General features: G+C 34.9%; 1 protein-coding gene across 3 annotated transcripts in view; it reads right to left on the reverse strand.

Moving 5' to 3' along the window:
• The window catches only part of MGAT4A (alpha-1,3-mannosyl-glycoprotein 4-beta-N-acetylglucosaminyltransferase A), a 115,689-nt gene that overhangs the window by 19,997 nt on the left and 73,075 nt on the right, over window positions 1–22,617 (reverse strand). For all 3 annotated transcript variants that reach the window (XM_060608241.2, XM_060608212.2, XM_060608232.2), the window contains exons 6-8: window positions 8,696–8,742; window positions 6,833–6,946; window positions 5,123–5,198 (exon numbers count right to left, since the gene is read on the reverse strand). In XM_060608241.2, the coding sequence (XP_060464224.1) occupies window positions 5,123–5,198; window positions 6,833–6,946; window positions 8,696–8,742 (237 nt within the window). The remainder of the gene's footprint in view (window positions 1–5,122; window positions 5,199–6,832; window positions 6,947–8,695; window positions 8,743–22,617) is intronic.

Consider the following 22,617-nt stretch of genomic DNA (forward strand, 5'->3'; position numbering starts at 1 on the left):
TCGGCTCAGGTCATGATCTCACAGTTTGTGAGTTTGAGCCCTGCATCAGGCTCTGCACTCATAGAATGGAGCCTTCTTCAGATTCTCTTGCTCTCTCTCTGCCTCTCCCCCACTCACTCTCTCTCTCAAAATAAACAAACATTTAAGAAAATAAATAAAATCTTACATCTCATTAGTGATCACTAGTTTACAGAGGGAGGCTAAAAAACAAGATGCAAAATATTGTTTTTATAGTATGCAAATGCAGTATCAGAAAAAAATATATATATTATATTTTTGCTTAAAAATTTTAAAAGTATAAAAAGCAATAAAAAATTAATGGTGGTTACCCATGGGAGAGGGAGGAAACAGGGATAAAAGTGAGACTTCTGGGGCACCTGGGTAGCTCAGCTGGTTAAGCATCCAACTCTTGGTCTCGGCTCAGGTCATGATCTCACAGTTTGTAAGTTCAAGGCTCTGTACTGACAGTGTGGAGCCTGCTTGGGATTCTCTCTCTCTGTCCCTCCCCAACTCATGCTCCTCACTTTCTCTCTCAAAATAAATAGAATAGAATAGAATAGAATAGAATAGAATAGAATAGAATAAATAAAATAAATAAAATAAATAAAATAAATAAAATAAAAGTAAAGTAAAATTAAATTAAATTAAATTAAATTAAATAGATAAATAAATAAAGTGAGACTTCTGTGTATTTTATATAAGTTATGATTTTGGAAAATTTTTTTTACAACTAAAAAGGATAAAAAATGCTAAAAACTGAATACAAAATGAAACAAACCAAATTTCATATCAATTTGGCAGCATGATCATACAGTATAAAGAATTATTTCCAGTTATTTTAAAACATAGTATTTTGACAATATATCCATATTGGTATAAATTCTAAGAAGGGGGGAAGCACAAAGAAAATTTAAATTGCATTCATCAGTCTAATAGTAGTGACAATGGTATCATTATTTTGTAAGTATTTCAGCTATACTATAGAATAATATTATTAGGATAATGTGATTAAAAACCAAGACTTTCAATGTAAAAGAAATACATGTATAAATTCAAAAAAGTCAAGTAAAAACCCCCAAATCTTCATTTGATTTGGGAACACTAATATGAGCTTGTAGATTTTTCTCCTGAAAAATACTCTTTCCCTTGCTAAAAGTTTAGCCTGGAAGCAAAGACACCATAATAGCAATAAGCATCTCGAGCACCTGGATTGGGGTCCTAAATACTATTTGCTTCTAAATGGAAAAGAGCTCCTTAGAGAAATGGCTGATTCTAGATCTCCCATAGAAAATGTGCAAATCTTGTGCCAGTCAGCAAAGAAATGATCTAAGATTACTAGACTTACATTGAAGGACTACAAGAGCCAATTTGAAGAGATTCCCACCAGCTTATGATGTACCAATGTAAGCATCAATATGAATAGTGACTGCAAGGTCTGAGGCAAATCAAATATATTTAAAAATCCATGCGTTCATAACAATATTTTTTAAATGACCGCCACTGGTGATTTCTAGGATACCACCTTTGAAATTTAATGAAGAGAAAGAATAGGCATTTATTCTGCCTTTCCTTTGTGAACTATTTTTCAAGGTAACCAAAGAGTTGAGGAAAAGTTCTTTACAGATGAACTCAACATATAAGAACATTACAAGTTACACAATTAGAAAATTATCACTCGGCACCTCTAATGAAATAACTGATCTGGGGAAAAATAATCAAAGAATGTGGAAATCAGAGGAGTGGCTGCTGGGAAGCTTTATAAAGGACAGATGAGGCTGACACCACCAAGCCCACTGATTAGTGTCAGCATCAATACAAGTGGGTCAACTAGACATAATGTGCCTTGTTACGTGATACAGCAGGAATTACTCGGCGCCATCTAGGAAGTACCTGAATCACCCAACAAGTGTTCCAGAAGACATGGTCTTCAATTCCAAGTCGTCTGTGATACAGGACTTTATGAAAGTGTATGATTCTGTCACACGAAACTTCATTTCAAGCCAAAACGTAACATTAGCACGGGTGACATTTTTTCCACCTTTAGGAGTATGCCTGTGATGACCACAGAGTAACCTCTGGTTCTTTTGCTTTTTTTATTTATTTATTTTTTTCCAAATATTTATTTTTGAGAGAGAGATACAGCATGTGAGGGGGGGAACAGAGAGACAGGGGGACAGAGGATCTGAAGCAGGCTCCATGCTTTCAGCAGCGAGCCCAACATTGGGCTCAAACTCACCAACTGCAAGATCATGACCTGAGTGGGAGTCAGATGCTTAACCAACTGAGCCACCCAGGTGCCCTACTGCCTTTTTTAAAAGCACTCTCTCAAAAACCTGGGTAGGACATACTCCAGCATATGCAACCATGAAGTCACACACCTAGCACTGCTAGGAATTTACCCAAGGGATACAGGAGTGCTGATGCATAGGGGCACTTGTACCCCAATGTTTATAGCAGCACTTTCAACAATAGCCAAATTATGGAAAGAGCCTAAATGTCCATCAACTGATGAATGGATAAAGAAATTATGGTTTATATACACAATGGAATACTACGTGGCAATGAGAAAGAAAGAAATATGGCCTTTTGTAGCAATGTGGATGGAACTGGAGAGTGTTATGCTAAGTGAAATAAGTCATACAGAGAAAGACAGATACCAGTTTTCACTCTTACGTGGATCCTGAGAAACTTAACAGAAGACCATGGGGGAGGGGAAGGAAAAAAAAAAGTTAGAGAGGGAGGGAGCCAAAATATAAGAAACTCTTAAAAACTGAGAACAAACTGAGGGTTGATGGGGGGTGGGAGGGAGTGGAGGGTGTGTGATGTGTATTGAGGAGGGCACCTGTTGGGATGAGCACTGGGTGTTGTATGGAAACCAATTTGACATAAATTTCATATTTAAAAAAAAAGAATAAAAAATAAATAAATACATTTCATGAAGTCATACACCTAGGATAATTATCAAGTCTGGATTGAATGTCTTTCCTTCCCCACATTAATTTTTCTCCAATTTTGCCAGGTGATTTCTATCCTTCACAAACATTCAAAACTAGTATGAAACTGAAGGCTTTTCAGGCTAATGTGTTTTCCCCACCAGTACTTTTTTTTCTTTAAGCTTATTTTATTTATTTTGGGAGAGAGGGAAAGGGAGAATGTGCCTGCATGCACAGGGGAGGGGAAGAGGGGGAGGAGGAGAGAGAATCCCAAGCAGGCTCAGCATTGTCAGCGCGGCTCCAACTCACAAACCATGAGATCATGATCTGAGCTGAAACTAAGAGTCAGATGCTTAACCGACTTACCCAGGTGCCCCTTCCCACCAATATTTTGCAAATTATAATGAACTCACTGAAAGAATTCTATGTAAAATGAAATTATGTCAAGAATTCAATGTAAAGCTATTCCCTCTTTTTGGAGGCATGATTTTTGGGAAAATTGGGTAATTTCCGGAATGTTCACTGGATTCATCTGTGACACAACTGAAACGTTAGGAACAATCTAAGTGACCAACAGTAAGGTCATTATGATATCTGAATAATGATATTTCAATGAGATTAAAAATTATTCCAGTCTGTAATTACTGGCATGTAAAGATATCTATAATATGTTAAACAATAGTAAAACAGATTACAAGACAGTATGTACAGTATGATCTTGCTCTTGTGAAAGAGTTGTATTAAATGAGTTAATATGTGTAAAGTCTAAGTTGTAAAGAACAATGCATGACACATGGTGTAAGTGTGCAATGTTAGTTCACAGCTACTGTTGTTATAACACCATATATACATGCCCTGCTTAAAGTTTTCCTTATCCTCTTTCTTAACCACATCCTTTCCTTAATTTCCTAAATGCTTACTTTTCCTATACTCCACACCAAAAAAAGCTTTAAGATTCCATTCTTTCCTTAGAGAGAAATCTAAAATAAAATTTAAAAGCAATATAACTACACGTTTTAAAGTTCTCTCTATAAAGTTCTTGGTCATAGTGTAAATATATATTGGCCCTAGAACAAACAGCAAGCTTCCACTACAATAATAGGAGACATGTTTAATAAAATGTTTTGAAGTTATTATTTTGAAATTAAAGACTTCTCTAAGACATTTAAAGGAAATGTACTAATTTTAGGATACCATGCTTTTACACTCATAACTCTTGTATACTGTTACATACAATGCCATATTCTGACCCTATCATCATTTACATTTCCCAGCCTGAGAACCAAGGAAAAAGGTTCATCATGCACATTTGAACACAGGTGGCCCAAGATAAAATATCAAAGGAGACAAAGTCTGTCCTCAGTAAGTCGGCCTTCCCAGGTGATAGGAGGCTTTTCCTTCTTTCCTTCCCTCCCAAACCTATGCCAGCAGTTGCAAACCATTTATTTCCTTTCTGATTAAGGGACCCAGAGCCCCTTTTTTACCACTCCCATCAATCAAAGTGTACTTCCAGGGAAATATCTAATAAACTTTTTAACTAAAAAAAAATGACAGGCATAGTGTGCAGTATCTGCATATGAACAAGGAATAAAGACCTTTGGTTAAAGAAATGAAATTCCAATTGTAATGTCACTAAGGAGAAGGAGATTTAGAAGAAATAAGAGCTTCCTAGAATTATTTAAGTTGTTGCCTATCTGGCTAACTTAAAACCCACATCATAACAAACTTATTCTTATCTTCAATATAAATGTAAATGTACTGTAGCATGCAAAAAACAACAAAAACAAAAAACCTATCCTACTGTAAGACCACCAAAAAAAAAAAACAAACCTGTAAAAAAATCCTTCTTTAAATTTTGCCAAGTAACTAAACCTTAGTTCTTTTTAACAGTAGAGAGAGGGAGAATGAGAGCAGAGATGGCGGGATGAGAGAAAAAGAGGTGAGTGGCGCACCCACTGTCACACCGTTATCTGGAAAGCTAGTGTTGGGCTAAACTGGAGAATGGAAATGCAGAGCCCACATTATCAGTGACTATGACAGACTGTTCTGCTTTCTGATATATTATTATCAACACATACATCTTAGAGGGTTTACACTTTCCAAACTTCCTATTTCAATGAACATATACTCTTGGTACTACTTCTTCAAAAGTGTGAAAAACATGAAAGGAAAACAAAAACCACACTTACCTGAATGTAATATATTCCCTTTTCCTGAGCATACATCATTAGAAAACAATAATCCAGGTTTTGCTTTGTTCTCCATCTGAAAAAAATTTTTTCAAAAATAAGTTAGGAATCAGACTCAAATTTAGCAAAATAAGATTAGGTGTAAATATTTTAGAGTACATATTGTATGTTGTGATATTTTATAATACACACACGTATATACACAGTATATAATATACATGTATGCAAATTATCTACCTATAGATACACAGATACAGGCACACACATACATACACATGTAGAGGAGCATGAAAGAGACTTCACTTTTCTCTAATGAAGCCTTTATCAAAACATATTCCCCAAAACACTAATCCTCAAGACATCCTGAGGAAAAATGAAGTCAAGTGTCAAGTAAATTTGGGAAGCACATATATTCTCCTTCTGGAGACATATTAATACATTAGAGGCATTGAAATAGTCAATACATTTGTTGGGAAAAACTTTTGGGGCACCCGGGTAGCTCAGTCGGTTAAATGTCCAACTCTTGACTTAGGCTTGGGTCATGAACTGTGAGGTTCATAAGTTTGAGCCCTGCGCTGGGCTCTGTGCTGATAGCACGGAGTCTGCATTGGGCTCTGTGCTGATAGCACGTAGCCTGCTTAGTATCCTTTCTCTCTCCCTCTCTCTCTGCCCCTCCCCCACTGGTGTTGGCACTCTCTTTCTCTCTCAAAAAAGAAAAAAACTTTTTAGTCCAATATTTTCCAAACTTTTTTGACCATAGGACCTTTTTTCAAATTTAACATTTTAATGTCTCTGGAAACTGGTGCTTCAAAAATTATACTTCGGGGATCACTGCTTTGGTGACCAGGGCTGTGCTTTGCATACAGGTGGAAATTAATAAATACTGTACTGAATGCTTAAAAACCCCAAAACATATTAAGGTTTACAATATTAAGTCCTTTCAGTGAATTCCTGGTAGCCTGCAGAAACAGACTAATGTTGAACAAGAAAAGTGGTTGTAAAAGCTAGTTAAAAAAAATAAAAGGTTTAAATAATAAGTAAACTTCTCCAGAATATACTTTATAAACTGTTTTGAATTTAATGAGATGACTTAAAATTTTTTACCAAATTCAACCCTAAATTTTTTAAAACTAAAATTATATTTATTGAGACAACCAACTATGTAGACACATCTTTCAGAAAAATTCACTCAAGAAACACAGTAAGTCTCTTCCCAAAACTGTATTTTTCCTTTTTTTCTGCCTATAGAAAATCCAAAACTAATGTCAATGTCTCTTAGATTACAATGTTTTTAATAACAACACATTGAAAGTTTTAAGTCCTTCAATTTGAGAGAGTCAGAGACAAATAAATCCAGTTGACTAAATACATTTATTACAATATAATTCTGCAGAACAGTATTATTGTTTTTATCACTTTCATTGAATCAGTTCTCATTTATTTTGCATACAAACATTTGATTTCTATATGAACTAGCTTCTGAATTGCATTGAAAATACTCTTAAGAAAAGTTATACCACAGAAAAGCAGTTATACAAGTTATTGAGCATACCAAATTCAACCTCTCATCAGAATTTCCAATAAAATAACCAAAATTCATTAGCTCTCACAAATTAGCTCAACCCTAAAATGTGGTACATTTCAATAAATAAGGATTACATTTATTATGTATCATACTCACAAGGGTGGGGGATCTTAACACAGGCTCACCTTACTCTTTCTTTAGAGTCTCCAAATGTCTCCTTTAAGTTTGTCAGGTCAGGATAATAGCTTTCAGGAGGTGATATTATTTCCACCAAACCAGAACTGATTTCTTTAGAAAATCTACCATGAGAAAGGATAGCTGAGTCATTTAAGTTCTGTGGGATTTTATTTATCTTAATGCTCAACTTACTGTGTTTAACATAAAACACATCAGTAACGTATACTGTAATGGTCACATCACAGTGTCTTCAGTGAAGTAGCTCATCATTGATTTTACTTGCCAGAAAATGCAAATTTTTCCAATAACAAAAGGGTTGGTGGGGTTTTTTTTTTTTTGCTTTTTTTTAAAAATAATGCTTTAAAAACAGTGTAAAATGCTACTATCCTTAGAGAAGCATAGAAATCCTGGGCCAACTGCAGATATTATACTCCTAAAAAGTATCAGAATTTTTAAAAATCAAATCAAGGTATCACAGAAAATAGAGAATTGAAAAAAAAAAATAAACTATTGACTGTGTGTCTCTATATATATATGCAAAAACCAGTTATTCAACTTTCAGAAAGGTTTAGTTGTGAGTTATAGATTATATGTCATTCTAAAGTAGTCATTTCTCAACTGGGGCCATCCTGTCCCCCAAGCAGACACTTAGCAATGTCTGGAGGGATGTGGTTGTCCTAACTGTGGGTACTACTACTGACATTTAGTGGGGAGACACCAGGGATGCTGCTAAATATCCTACAATGCATACAACATTCCTCACAACAAAGAATTATCAAGCCCAAAAGGTCAACAGTGCCAAGGTTGAGAAAATCTGTTCTAAGGTTTTTATAAGCAGCTTTACTAACTCAAATGTAATTTCTTTCACATTTGCATTCTCCCTTATTTAGTTTTTGCCAATCTGCACAAAATTCTTGTGCAGCTACCTGCCTTCGCACATATGTCCTTTGTGCTTAAATGTACCTTTTTCTGGGCTTGGTTTTCCTATACATTGAGGAAGAAGAGAACTGACAAAATCACAGCTTAAGCCCCAGAGACCTGTCCACGTGCTCTGTGGGAGGAGGGGCCAATAGTTACTGCCTTGTTCCTATATTTAAGGAGGCTATACTAAACTGTATTTATATAAAGGCTGCCAAGAAATCGAGCACTTGAGGGAAAAAAAAAAATCTAACAAATGCACAATTCTGAACTCTGCATATATTTTTAAAAATCTCTGGTTTCAGCATTTTGATGGACAAAGAAAGAGCCGCATTATTTTAAATCTAGAGTTGGCAAGTAATTGTTGCTTCTTTTTGTCTTTTTTAAGTAAAAGATACATTTTTGGGGCAAAAACATAAAACTCAGTGAAGAAACCCTTATCAAGACTAGTTTTATGATATCACTATTAAAACTATGAAGATGATATAAACACTAATACCTGAAACTTACTAAGATTTCCACCTGTTAGCTGCTAAGTGCCTTGCTCACAGCAAATTGTTACTCAATTTTTGCAGAACAGTACAGATTCAGCCATAATTTAGCACTGAGGTTTGAAACTGCTGCAAGACTATCTACCCTGACAGCAGAAGTTTTTTTCTTGGTCAACAGACTCTCTCTATATTCACTATCTTCAAGATTAAGAATTTATTGGATAGGGTCATATATGTAGGACATTCAAATCTTTTCTATATTGAAATACACCAATTTATCCACCATCAGAAAACTGGATATATATGCACCTACTTTATGATAAGGTTAAAGACCAATTATAGATGGCCCAATGAAAAATGAACTTCACAGAGAAAGGAACTAAAAAAAGAAAGCATTTTCTTTTAGCAAAAAGCCAAGAAGTAACAGTAACTAAAAGATCATTTTCATATTTAACAACTTACTCTTTCTCCAGGTTGGCTACAACACTGTGTACATAATCACTATCTGTCTGGGAAAAAGAAAAAAAATTGTACATACATTAATGTTTTTAAATTTTTATTTAACTTTTGATAATGAATTCAAATAAATAATTAACAGCATTCAATTAAAGCAGTGCATTAAAATTTCAGACAGCTTATAGATTTGCATTTCTACTTTATTCTACTTTATTGCACTACGATATATCATTGAGTACTTACTAATACAATAAGCAGATGTCAGTTTTATTACCTTCAACTGTCCTTGTTCGATTCAGTAGAAAAAACTGAGTACAGAAATTATTTCTACCTCTTCTCAACTATCCAAACTGGAAGTAGTGAATAAATAATGGAATAAACAATAGAGAAAGATTTTTCCATTTTTATTAAAAAAAAATAAAAGGCAGGAGGAGATAATATCTTAGCGACTCTGACATTAAATGATGAAACTATGTAATAAAAAGCAGTCATGGTCTGTATTATTATGATTCTCATTATTAGGCTGATAATGATTAGAACCCAAGTCAAAAAGCACTTTACACACAGTTAGAATTATATACAAATAAAGATCTAATACCCCCTACCAATTTTAAATACAGTCACAGTTTATATTAAAATGCTAAAAAGAATCAATCATACATAAAATATGATCTATGTTATAGATTGACAAAACACTTAATACTTGATAAAAAGAAAACAAACCAAAACAAAAAGATAAATTTTGGAAATTACAAAACTATTAAGTTATAAAAAGTTGTAGTATAGAAGATGGTCTATAAAAGTATGTTAACTTTAATTTCTGTTGACTGCAAGTAATTCCTATTTTTATTGTTAAATTTAAAGACTTAGGAGTGAGACATTAAGACCACATTCTTCAAACTCTTAACTATGGAGATACAACTGGCACACCGCTCAAAATCTTCTGTACTTCCCCTATATGAACCAAATGTCAGCGATCTCTTTTGAAATAATTTATCACCAACATATATAACTAATGAGTATCTTTTCACACATCAGCTATAATTCTCGAGAATATGATCAAGGTTGGTTTATATAGATATTAATAAATTTAAAAAACAACCTGGAATTCAATTTGTTAAGCATTTATTGAGGGCCAGTGATTTGCCTATCCAAGGAAAACAGGAATACAGAGATGAACAAGACCACCTCCCTATTCCCAGTTGGCTGTCCAAGAGGTAGGTTAAGAAGAAAAAGTAAATGTAGATTCATTAAGTAATGTGTAATAATACATATGAAATTCACATGAGCCAAATCTAATATTATATGTAATCCTTATGCTGTAATCCTTATGCTAATCAACAGAACTAACAAAAGGTTTGCTTAAACGACTGTAATTGATATCACTTTTCCACCAGAGAATAAATCCTTTCTGGTATCAGCTAAGGGAATTCTGGGAATCTTCTGAAGAAAGCTAAATGTATAACTGGCCTAGAAACAGCCAGGCAAATCGTTATCTCCATTATACAGTTGTGGTTGGAAACTGTTCTTGCCTCTCCCCCACTCTTAAATGTTGATAATAAGATAGGCAATATCAGATCTTTGGGGCTTGCTTGCATTAAATTAAAAGAGAGCACTTTTTCCTGAATCTTTTTTAAAAGCGTGTGGAGACTTTTTCAAAGGCAATATTATCACTCAATTCTCGGAATGCATCTACAAATATAAAACTGAGATGTGTGTATTCTAGGGGTACGTGAATGGTATATACGTGGGAAAGGTGGGAAGGAAAGTGGACATACATAGAAAAAGAAAGAGCATTTTTTCCTGGAGAATCAAGTGTTCCTCATGGTTAAGTAAAATTAAGTATTTTATATTAAAACTATATGCTATTGTATTAGTATGTATATGCATTATTAATACATACTACAACAGGGATGAACCTTGAACACGTTCACATTTGTTCAATGTGTGACCACATGTTATATGCCTTTACTTGTATAAAGCATCCAGAATAGAATAATCTACACAGATAGAAAGTAGATTAATGGTCTCCTAGGGCTGGGGGGGAGAAGGGTATTAATGGGTGATGGGTAAGGTGTACAGAGTTGTTTTTTGGGGTGATTAAAATGTTTGAAAATTGAGATGGTGGTTGCATAGCTGTGACTTTAAATAGTTAAATTACAAAAAAGTGATTTAAAAAGTTAAATGTAAAAAAATATTAAAAAAGAATGTTCTATTTTTCTATTTTTGATATATTTTAGGGAGTACAATATGCTATTAATAGCATATATGTGTGATTTGTAAATATCTATGTACAAATTGGGAATACCTAATCAATGGGATGCTTAACAGAAAAGCTTAGATCATATTGCTGCACTGGACCAGTCCTGGTGAGACAGAGCACAGAATACTGCACTCTAAACCAGCAGAATACACATTGTTTTCATGGAACATGAAACATGGAACATTCACCAGGATAGATCACATGTTAAGCCACAAAACAAGTCTCAATAAGTTTAAGAAGACTGGAATCACATCAAGTATCTTTTCCAACCACAACTGTATTAAACTAGAAATTAAATGCAAGAAGAAAACTGGAAAAAACCCAAATACGTGGAGAGCAAACAATCAATGGGTCAAATAAAGAAATCAAGTAGGCAATCCAAAAACAGCTTGAGACAAATGAAAATAGAAACTCGTCCCAAAATCTGGGACACAGCAAAATAAGTTTTAAGGGGGAAGTTCATAGTGATACAGGCCTCCCTCAAGAAACAAGAAAAATCTCAAATAAGCAATCTTATTTTACATTTAAAGCAACTAGAAAAAAAGAAAAAAAAAAAAAAGGCCCCAAGTTAATGGAAGGAAAGTTCAGGGCAAAAATAAATGAAATAGAAACTAAAAAGTAAAGGTCAATGAAACTAAAGCTGGTACTCTGAAAAGATGGACAAACTTTTAGCCAGATCCATCAAGAAAGAGAAAGCCTAAATAAATAAAATCAGAAATGAAAGAGGAAAAAAAAAAAACCATATCACAGAAACATAAAGGATGTTAAGAGAATACTATGAACAATTATTTACAAATTAGAAAACCTAGAAGAAATGGATAAATTCCTAGAAACATAATCTTCCAACACTGAATCATGAAGAAATAGAAAATCTGAACAGACTAATTACAAATCATGAAGAAATAAAATCAGTAAAACAACAAAACAACAACAAACTCCTGTGGTGCCTGGGTGGCCCAGTCAGTTGAACATCCTGACTCTTGATTTTGGCCCAGGTTATGATCCCAGAGTCGAGGGATCAAGCCCTGCGTCAGTCTCCATGCTGAGCATGGAGTCTGCTTAAGATATTCTCTCCTCCCTCCCTCTCCCTCTCTCTCCTCTCTCTCACTCATCTTCTCTTTTTCCCTCTCCCTCTCTCTACCCCTCTCCCCCACTCATGTACACTCTAAGAATAAAACAGATCTTTTTTTAAAAAAATTTTTTTTAATGTTTATTTTTGAGAGAGAGAGAGAGAGAGAGAGAGAGACAGACAGACAGACAGGGTGTGAGCTGGGGAGGGGCAGAAAGAGGAGGAGACACAGAATCCAAAGCAGGCTCCAGGCTCCAAGCTCCGAGCTCCAAGCTTCGAGCTTCCAGCACAGAGCCCGATGTGGGGCTCAAACTCACAAACTGCGAGATCATGACCTGAGCCGAAGTCGGTCGCTCAACCAACTGAGCCACCCAGGCACCCCTAAAACAGATCTTTAAAAAACCTCCCAACAAACAAAAGTTGGGGACAAAATGGCTTCACAGGTGAATTCTATCAAATATTTAAAGAAGAGATAATATCTATACTTCACAAATTATCCCAAAAAATTGAAGAGAAACACTTCCCACTTTACAAGGCCAGTATTACCCTGATACAAAAACCAGACAGATACTACCCCAAAAAAGCAATTACAGGCCAATTTCCCTGATGAACACAGATACAGAAATACTCAACAAAACTATCAGCAACCAAATTCCACAATACATCAAAAGGATCATATACCATAACCAAGTAGGGATGCAAGAATGTTTTAATATCCGCAAATCAATTATTGTGATACACATTAAAAAAACGAGAGACAGAAATTACAAGATCATCTCAACAGATGCAGAAGATGCACCTGACAAAATTCAACATCTATTTATGATGAAAACTCTCAACAAAGTAGGTATAAAGGGAAAGTACATCAACATAAAAAAGGCCATATTTGAGAAACACACAGTTAACATAATACTTAACAATAAAAGGGTGAAAAGCTGAAAGTTTTTCTTCTAAGATCAAAAACAAGACAAGGATTCCTGCTGTCAATACTTTTATTCAAAGTAGTATTAGAAGTCTTAGCCACAGCAATGAGGCAAGAAATAAAAGGCATTCAAATGGGAAAGAAAGTAAAACTGTCCTATTTGCAGTTGACATGATTATGCATAGAAAATTCTAAAGACTCCACCAAAAAAAAAAAAAAAAACAAAAAAACAAAAAAAACAACAAACTATTAAAACTAACAAATTCAGTAAATTTGCAGGATACACAGTTAACACACAGAAATCCGTTGTGTTTCTATACACTAATAATGAACTATCAGGGAAAAAAATTAAGAAAACCATCCCATTACAACTGCATTAAAAAGAATAGAATAGGTAAGAAATTTAACCAAGGAGGTCAAAGATCTGCACTCTGAAAACCCTAAGACCGTGATGGAAGAAATTAAAGACAACACAAACAAAGGGAAAGATATACCATGCTCTTGGCTTGTTAAGATTCATATTGTTAAAACGTCTGTACTGCTCAAAGCACTCTACAGATTCAGTGCAATCCCTACCAAATTTACCAATGGCATTTTTCTCAGAACTAGAACAAATAATCCTAAAATTCATATGGAGCCACAAAAGATCCTAAATAGCCAAAGCAATTTTGAGAGAGAAGAAAGAACAAAGCTGGAGGTAACATGCTCCTGATTTCAAACTATACTACAAAGCCATAGTAATCAAAACAGTATGGCACTGATGGAAAAAAGACAAATACTCAATGGAGTAGAAGAGAGCCCCGAAATAAACCCACCCTTAAATGGTCAACTAATCTACAAAAAAGAGACAAGAACATACAAAGGTATAAATCAGTTTCTTCAATCGTGTTGAGAAAACTGCACAGTCACATGCAAAAGAATAAAACTGGACCAGAATAAAATCTTACACCAAAGACAAAAATTAACTCAGAATTCATCAAAGACTTAAATGTAAGAAATTAAGCCATAAAACTCCTAGAAAAAAAATAGGTGGTAAACACTTTGACATCAGTCTCAGAAATACTTTTTTGGATATTTCCCCTCAGGCAAAGTAAACAAAAGCAAAAATAAACAAATGGAACTACATCAAACAAAAAGCTTTTGTGTGACAAAAGAAACCATCAACAAAATGAAAAGGCAACCTACTGAATGGGAGGAGATACTTGGAAATGATACATCTGATAAAAGGTTGCTATACAAAATATATAAAAAAACTGATACAATCCAAAAACAAAAAACTAAAAAGCCTGATTTAAAAATGAGAAGAACTGAATAGACATTTTTCCAAAAAAGACATACACACAGGCACATGAGAAGATGCTCACCATCACTAATTATCAGGGAAGTGCAAATCAAAGCAATGTTAAACCTGTCAGAATGGCTAGCATCAAAAAGACAAGAAATAACAAGTGTTGGCAAGAATGCTGAGAAAAGAGAACCCTTGTGCACTGTTGGTGGGAATGTAAATTGGTGCAGCCACTGTGGAAAACAGTACAGAGTCCACAAAAAATTAAAAATACTGCTACCATATGATTTAACAATTCCATTTCTGGGTATTTATCCAAAGAAAACAAAACCACTGATTTGAGAAGATATAGTTTCCCTATGTTCAATTCAGCATTATTTACAAAAGCCAAGATGTGGAAGCAACCCAAGTGTCCAGTGATAGATAAATGGACAAAGAAGATGTGGTATAGAAACAACATGGAATATTATTCAGCAATAAAAAAAAGAATGAAATCTTCCCATCTGTGTGACAACATGGATGGACCTGCATTAAGTGAAACGAGTCAAAGACAAACACTATATAATTTCACTTATACATGGAATCTAAAAAACAAAACAAAACAAAATTTACAAACAGAATAAAAACAGACTCATAGATACAGAAAACAGTGGATGCGGTTGGGGGCATTGGCAAACAGGTGAAGGACATTAAGAGGTACAAACTTCCAGTAACAAAATAAATAAGTCATGGGGATGTAATGTACAGCATCAGGATATAGTCAATAATATTGTAACAATTTTGCATGGTGATACATGGTAACCAGATCTATTGTGGTCATCATTTTATAATGTATAAAATATTGAATCTCTATCCTGTACATCTGAAACTACTATAGTATTGTATGTCAATTATAATTCAATTTTTTAAAAAGGTTGAATCACTCCAATAGACCATAAGATAGTCTCTGGAAAGATGTCATGAAAATAAAAACAATATCCACCACCTTTGATAGTTACCTTCTAAATTACCTCTTAAGATTTTATATCATTAGGCTGATACTATTGTTTAAATCATCTCTATCCTTACTCATTTTCTGTTTATTCATTCTATCAAGAAATGAAAGAAATGAAACAAAGTCTCAAACAAATATTGTGAAAGAACTTGCTTAGAATTCAGAAGCCCGTGACATAGCAGGAGACCAGGCAAGTGAGCACGGTGGAAAGGCCCTCAGGTGGCCCACCCGTAGAAGGGATAAAGGTGCCCTTTGATTCTCTGTTCTAGTTCTCAGAAAAATGTCATTGTTATTTGGATAGAGATTGCACTATATCTGTGTACTGCTTTCACAGATGCCCGCACACCTGGGTGTCATGAGGTTGTATGTAGCATGAACACTTAATACTAATTGATTAAATACAAGGCAATTCAACTAAAACCTTAAAAATGAAAAAAAACAAAAAAAAAAACAAAAAAAAAACGGGCTCCCCCTCCAACACTTTAAAGATGATGTTCCATTGTCTCAGGCCTTCATACTTTCTAACAAGAATCTAGAGTAGTATTCTTTTCTTTTTCTGTGCATAATGTGTCTTTGGCTTCTTTCAAGATCTTCTCTTTATCTCTGGTTTTCAGCAATTTGATTAGGACATACCTGATAATGGTTTTGTGTTTATTCTGCCTAGGAGTTTTTGGACTTCTTGAATCTAAGGGTTTATACTTTTCTTGTTTCCAAAAAGCAATTATTCCTTCTTTTTCCTCTCCATTCTGGAATTTCGTATGGTAGATCAATTAATATTATCCCATTGGCCACTGAGGCGCTATTCTTAATTTTTTCAGTCTTTTCCCCTATTTAATTTTGGATACATTCTATTGTTATTTTTAAAATCACTGACCTTTCCTTCTGCAGGGTCTAATCTGCCTTTAAGATTATTCAGTAAATTTTAAATTTCAGATATTGTACTTTTCATTGCTATATGTTCCACCATTTGGTTCTTTAATACATCTTCCATTCCATTCCTCATTGTTTTAAGGACTTGAAAATGTTTGTAATAGTTGTTTTATTGTCCTTTCCTGCCAGTTCTATCACCTCTGTAATTTCTAGATTTGTTTCTATTAGCTAAATTTTCTTTTAGTTATGACTCATTTTTTCCCTTGGCATATTAACCATTTTTTATTTGATAATAAACATTACAAATGTTACATTGTTGAGTGTCTTAACCTTGTTGTTTTTAAAAAAAGTACTGGGCTTTATTTTAACAGGCAGTTATTTGTTCATTAGTTGACCCCCCATAGGCCTCTTTTTAAACTTTACTGGGATGGGCCTAGAATAACCGTTTCAAGGATATTTTAACTCCTCTGGAGTTGCCACTAAATGCCCTGCCATTCCAGTTGGTCAGAACCCATCCTGTGTGAGCAATGGGAACTGTTCGGGTTATAGTTCCCTGATCATTCCCCCTCCCCCCAGACTTGTTAATTTCACCCTACATATGTGTGGCCCTAATATAACAAAGACAAAAAAGGCATCATCATTTTCTGTGCAGCAGTCTCCTTTCTGCAACTCTAACCTGCAGTTTCCACTTGCTCTATTTGCAACTGCCCTTCCTGCAATGTGATCTGGAATGCATCTCCAGGCAGAAAGTTGGGGGAATTGTGGTATCCACTGCACTTATTTTTCTGTCTCTGGGAATCACATCATGCACAGTCTGTTGTCCAACGTCTGAGAACAAATGAATCATATTTTGTTCAGCCTTCTAGTCACTTACAGCAGGAAAATAAGCCCAGTCCTTATTAACTCTTTCAGGGCCTGAAGCAGATGTCACTTTACGTAATAAGAAACCAATGAAAATTCCAGAAAGATAATGTGTACAAGTGGCAAGTCAAAAGGACTAAAAGACAGGTGCTAGAATGGGGCTGGCAGCTCATAATAAATTTTACTTCCCTAAGGTCCAAGGAAAAGCTATTCCCACCCATTTAATGCTTGGCTTTATGATACTTTAAATTCAATGCAAATATGGCAACAAAGACTAACAAATACTAGTTAGCTTTACTAGCTTCTAAAATGGTCAAGTTGTTGAAAGATAAAAGAAAGAATAAACAACATTAAAAAACAACAACAAAAAACAACTTCATTTCTAATATATCTGTTATAGCCTTTCTTCCTTTCCTTCTCCTAAACAGTTGATGCTACAGCAATAGTTCTCAAACTTTTCTAATCAGAACCCATTCAGTTCAAATTCTTAACCACCTTTACAATTATCCTAGTCCAAGCCTCACCTGGATTATTACAAGTCTCCTAAGTAATCTCCTTGCTTCTTCCCTTTCCAAAGTAGTGTGATCCTTTTAAAAGTTAAGTCATATTATTCTCACCAAAAATGCATAACTACAATCTAATCATGAAAAAATATCAGACAAATCCCAACTGAGACATTCTATAAAGTAACTGACTAGTGTAGTCACTAATGGTTTCCAAATTCATGAAAGACAAGAAATGTGCAAGAACTATCAGGGATAGAAGGAAACTAAGGAGTCAGAACAACTAAATGCAGTGTGGTATTTAGGACTGGATGCTAAAATAGAAAAATGACATTAGGTGGAAAAATACCAAATTTGAATAAAACCTACAGTTTAGCTATAATTTGTATTATAACAATGTTAACTTCCTGGTTTTGATCATTTTATTAGGGCTGCATAAGTTAACATTACAACAAGCTGAGTGAAGGGAATATTCTCTATTATAATTTGTGAAAATTTTCTGTAAATCCAAAATTATTTCAAAATAAAGTATTTTAAAACATTAAAGGAATAAAAAGTAAGTCAAGTGTCTTCCCTACTTGAAACCCTCAAATGATTTTGTCGTAATTATATCAAAACAAACCCACTGCCTGTTTTTTTTTTTTTTTTAATGTTTATTTATTTCTGAGACAGAGAGAGACAGAGCATGAGTGGGGGAGGGGCAGAAAGAGAGGGAGACACAGAATCGTTTTGAAACAGGCTCCAGGCTCTGAGTTGTCAGCACAGAGCAGGACGCGGGGCTCCAACTCACAGACCACGAGATCATGACCTAAGCCAAAATCGGACACTCAACCAACCGAGCCACCCAGGTGCCCCCCACTGCCGTTTTTTTTTTTTTAACATTAAAATTTTTTTTTTTAATTTTTAAATATTTATTTATTTTTGAGAGAGAGAAAGAGAGTCAGAGCATGGCCTGGGGAGGGGCAGAGAGAGAAGGAGACACAGAATCTGAAGCAGGGCCCAGGCTCTGAGCTATCAGCACAGAGCCCAAAGTGGGGCTCAAACTTGTGAGATCATGACCTGAGCCAAAGTCAAAGCTTAACCAACTGAGCCACCCAGGCACCTCCCACTGCCAGTTTTCATAAAGTAAAATCTTATTGGAACACAACCCCACCCATTCATTTACATATTGTTTCTGGCGGTTTTTAGGCTACATCAGCAGAATTGAAAAATGTACGGCTTGTAAAACCAAAGATATTTGCCATGTGGCCCTTTACAAAAAAAATCTGTTAGCCCTCTGACTCAGAGTAAAAGCAAAGTTCTTACAATGGCCTGTAGCGTCCTATGTGACCTTGCCCACCCCACTCCTTCTCTGACTACTTCCTACTACTGAACCCTTCACCTTTTCTGCTCTAACCACACAGGTCTCTCCTCACTGTTTCACAAAATGTGCCAAGCAATGTTCTTGCCTTGGGGTCTTTGCACATGCTGTTAGTCAGCTTGGATTGTTCAACTCCCACACCTTCAAATCTTTCCCAAATGTCCTGACCAGTCTAATAAACCATCCCCTGGAAATCCCATACTCCCTTTCCGATTTACTCTTATTCTTCTAGCACTTATTACCATTTAATGTATTATATATTTGTTTTTTAATATGTATTTTTCTATAATGTAAACTTCATTGGGCAGAGGCTTTGTTTTATTCAATGATATGCCTGGTACTTACCAGTATTTTGGTAAATATTTGTTGAACTATGAGCAAATTTTATAGGTTATTATACATGTACAATTTCTTCCTAATTGGCATCTGTATGATTTGTAACAAATGTATAAGTAAACATCTTAAAATATAACTGCTAAAGAAATTATAGGTCAAAAACACTACTGATGCACTAACACAGTAATCTGTAATTTAAAATCAAGAATAGAAACACTAGACAGATAATCAGCAAGTCTACAGAAGACTTGGAACAACACTACGAACCTGACCTAACAGACACTTATGAAACACTCCCCTTGACAATAGCAGAATCCATTCTTTTAAAGCACACATGAAACCCTGTCCAGGATAGACCATCTCCTGGCCCATAAACAAGTACTGATAAATTTAAAAAGCCTGAATTAGAAATCAAACAACAGAAGGAAATTTGGGAAATCTACGAATAGGTAAAAATTAAGCAACACATTTCCAAATAATCCATGGGTCAAACCAGTAATCACAAGGGAATTTAGAAAGTATTTTGGTCTGAATGAAAATAAAACTTAACAAAGTTTATGAGATGCAGCTAATGAGAAATTTATACATTAAAATTGCCTCTACTAGAAAAGTTCTCCAGCCAAAAATGTAAGAATTCACCTTAAAAATCTAGAAAAAAGAGGGGCGCCTGAGTGGCTCAGCTGGCTAAGCGTCTGACTTCAGCTCAGGTCATGATCTCACAGCTCATGAGTTCGAGCCACACGTCAGGCTCTGTGCTGACAGCTCAGAGCCTGGAGCATGCTTTGGATTCTACCTCTCCCTCTCTGTCTGCCCCTCCCCCACTCGTGCTCTGTCTCTGTCTCTCTCTCAAAAAAATAAACATTAAAAAAAAATTGAAGACACTCTAGAAAAAAGAGTAAACCAAACTAAATGCAAACAGAAAGAAAGAAAAATAAAAAATGGAAATTAATGCAACAGGAAAATAAAGAAATGATAAAGTTAACAAAACTAAAAGTGAGTTCTTTGAAAAGATCAAAGAAAAATGTCAACTGAAGAGCATTAGAGTGAGGTCTGTCTACTTTGCCTGATTGCCAGCAAGCCAGGGCTAGAAGACATAAAAAGTCTCAGAGGAGAAGGAAATGGAGAAGGGAAAAGAAGGAAACGGCAGGGGAGGTAGAAGAGTGAGGACAGGAGACTACTGTTTAGTATAACAAACTCCACTGACTACTGGGATTCTTCAGCCATGTGCATTTACAACTAATAAATATTTTTTTGAAGTGCAGAAAAACAAGAAAAGTAGAGAAAAAAAAAATGTCCCTGTGCAATGCTAGATTACACGTTAAGGGGACAATCTATTGTCCAGTGGGTTTCTTTTTTAATCTCTTCCAGTACCTTCCTCATTTTGGTACTTCAATAAGTGTTTGTTCACTGAATACTTAGCATGATATCTGTACTTCTGCCTTTATTAAAAAAAGATGGCTAACAGGTAATTTATGAGAGTTTGAGCAAACCTAACTATACAGAGGACTACTGTTTCTGAGGCTACTATACTCCTCCAGTACTTTGGGTGGTAACAAGTTCTGAAGCATTCAGGTAACGAAACTCTGGCTGAAAGCACACTAAACTACCTAACTAGAAAAGACTAAACCACTTATACAGAATTTGCCTATAAAGATAGCATTGACATTATACAGAATTATCAATGAGAAATGGATACAAAACTGCAAACTCGATTTTCAATACTACCGATATTAACAACCAAGCTTCTCAAGCTCAAAAGGAACCCAGCGTGGTTCCAATAATCAGAGGTAGCCTGAAGAACTGCACAGACTAACTATATTTGCAGGAAGCAGCCTGACTCTGTAGCAGCCACAAAGAGAGTCTTTGACTAGAAAGAAGAAAAAAAAAAAAAAACCCTAGTCTGGAACACTACTCTGCCCCCTCCTCTTCCTATAAACCAGTGGCCTAGGGAAAAAAAAGCCACTTCCTTCTATGATGATTCATAAAAAAGGAACCAGCACAGCAACTGTACAAAAAATGAGAAAAAAGGAAGAAATTCAACAAAACCTATGAACGAATAAAAAAAAAAAACTATACTGAGAGCCACAAAACAGAAAAAAATTGTGACCAGATATTTCCCATTAATTTAAAAGAAAAAACACACAGCTGAAGCACTTGTCACCATGAAGCAATACCAGATATTAGAAATGATTGTGAGGATTCTAAAATGTATATGGAAATGCAAAGGACCTAAAATATCTAAATCAATCCTGAAAATAACAAAATTGGAGGACTTAACCCAACCTGATTTCAAAACTTAATTCAAAGCTATAGTAATCGAGAAAGTAAGGTCTTTGCATGAGGATCAACCAACAGGTCAATGGAACAGAACAGAAAAAGAGACCCACACTTATTTGGTCACTGGATTTTCAACAAAGGCACCAAAGCAATCCACCTGGGAAAGGAAAGTGTTTTCAATAACTGGTACTGGAAAAACAAACACCCAACATGAAAAACAATGTAAGTGAATACTTTGTTACACCATAACAAAAATTAACCCAAGATGGATAACAGACCTAAAATAGAAAAGTTAAAACAAAGTTTTCAGAAAATATGATCTTCACAATTTGGGGCTAAGCAAGGATTTTTTAGGTCATAGAGAATAATAATCACAAATGTAGAAGACACTGATAAATTAGATTTCATCAAAATTAAAAACTTCTACTCACCAAGAAAATGTGAAAAACATAAAAAGACTTCCACAGATTGCAAGGAAATACTCACAAAACACCCCTAACTGACAAAGGAATGGTATCCAGTATATATAAAGAATTCGGATAACTCAAAAACAAAATACAAAAAACAACCACACATTTTTTTTAAATGGGCAAATGATTTGAAGAAACTTCCCCAAGGAAGATACATAAATACAATGGATTAATGATGGATAAAGGATGGATAGGTAGAGGTATGATAAATAAAAATACTAAAACCTTAGTAGTACATTGCAGGTGTTATGTATACAGGTGTAACTGTAAAATCCTTTCAACTTTGTTGTATATCTTAAATGCTAATAGAAAGAGCATTCAAAAGTTCTTTCCTTAAGTTAAGATATGATATGATCTTATCTACCTAAAGAGCATATTATGTGCCAGGGAAAAATGATCCACAATGGTTGAAACCAAGACATGTTATAGCAAGATGACTAAGCTTTAAAGACAGAAAAAGAATCATTTGGGCAACTGGCAATATGAGTTTCTTATAGCAAGGAGAAAGAAGTGTGGAAGGTCATCTGGCTAGCCTCAGCAGAAGCACTACTCCCCATTCACCCCAACTCCTCAAAAAAGAAAATGTGACTAAAAGCTTCTATACTTTTGCGAAGAATAAAGACAGAAGATAACATTTTTGACTGCACAGAACCTCAGGGAAAACTGGTTATATGGACCTTTCTTAAGAAATTAGAAAATGAACTTTTTAAAAAAAATT

This window comes from Panthera onca, chromosome A3 (assembly GCF_046562875.1).
Source record: "Panthera onca isolate mPanOnc1 chromosome A3, mPanOnc1 haplotype 2, whole genome shotgun sequence".
In the NCBI taxonomy this organism is placed as follows: domain Eukaryota; kingdom Metazoa; phylum Chordata; class Mammalia; order Carnivora; family Felidae; genus Panthera; species Panthera onca.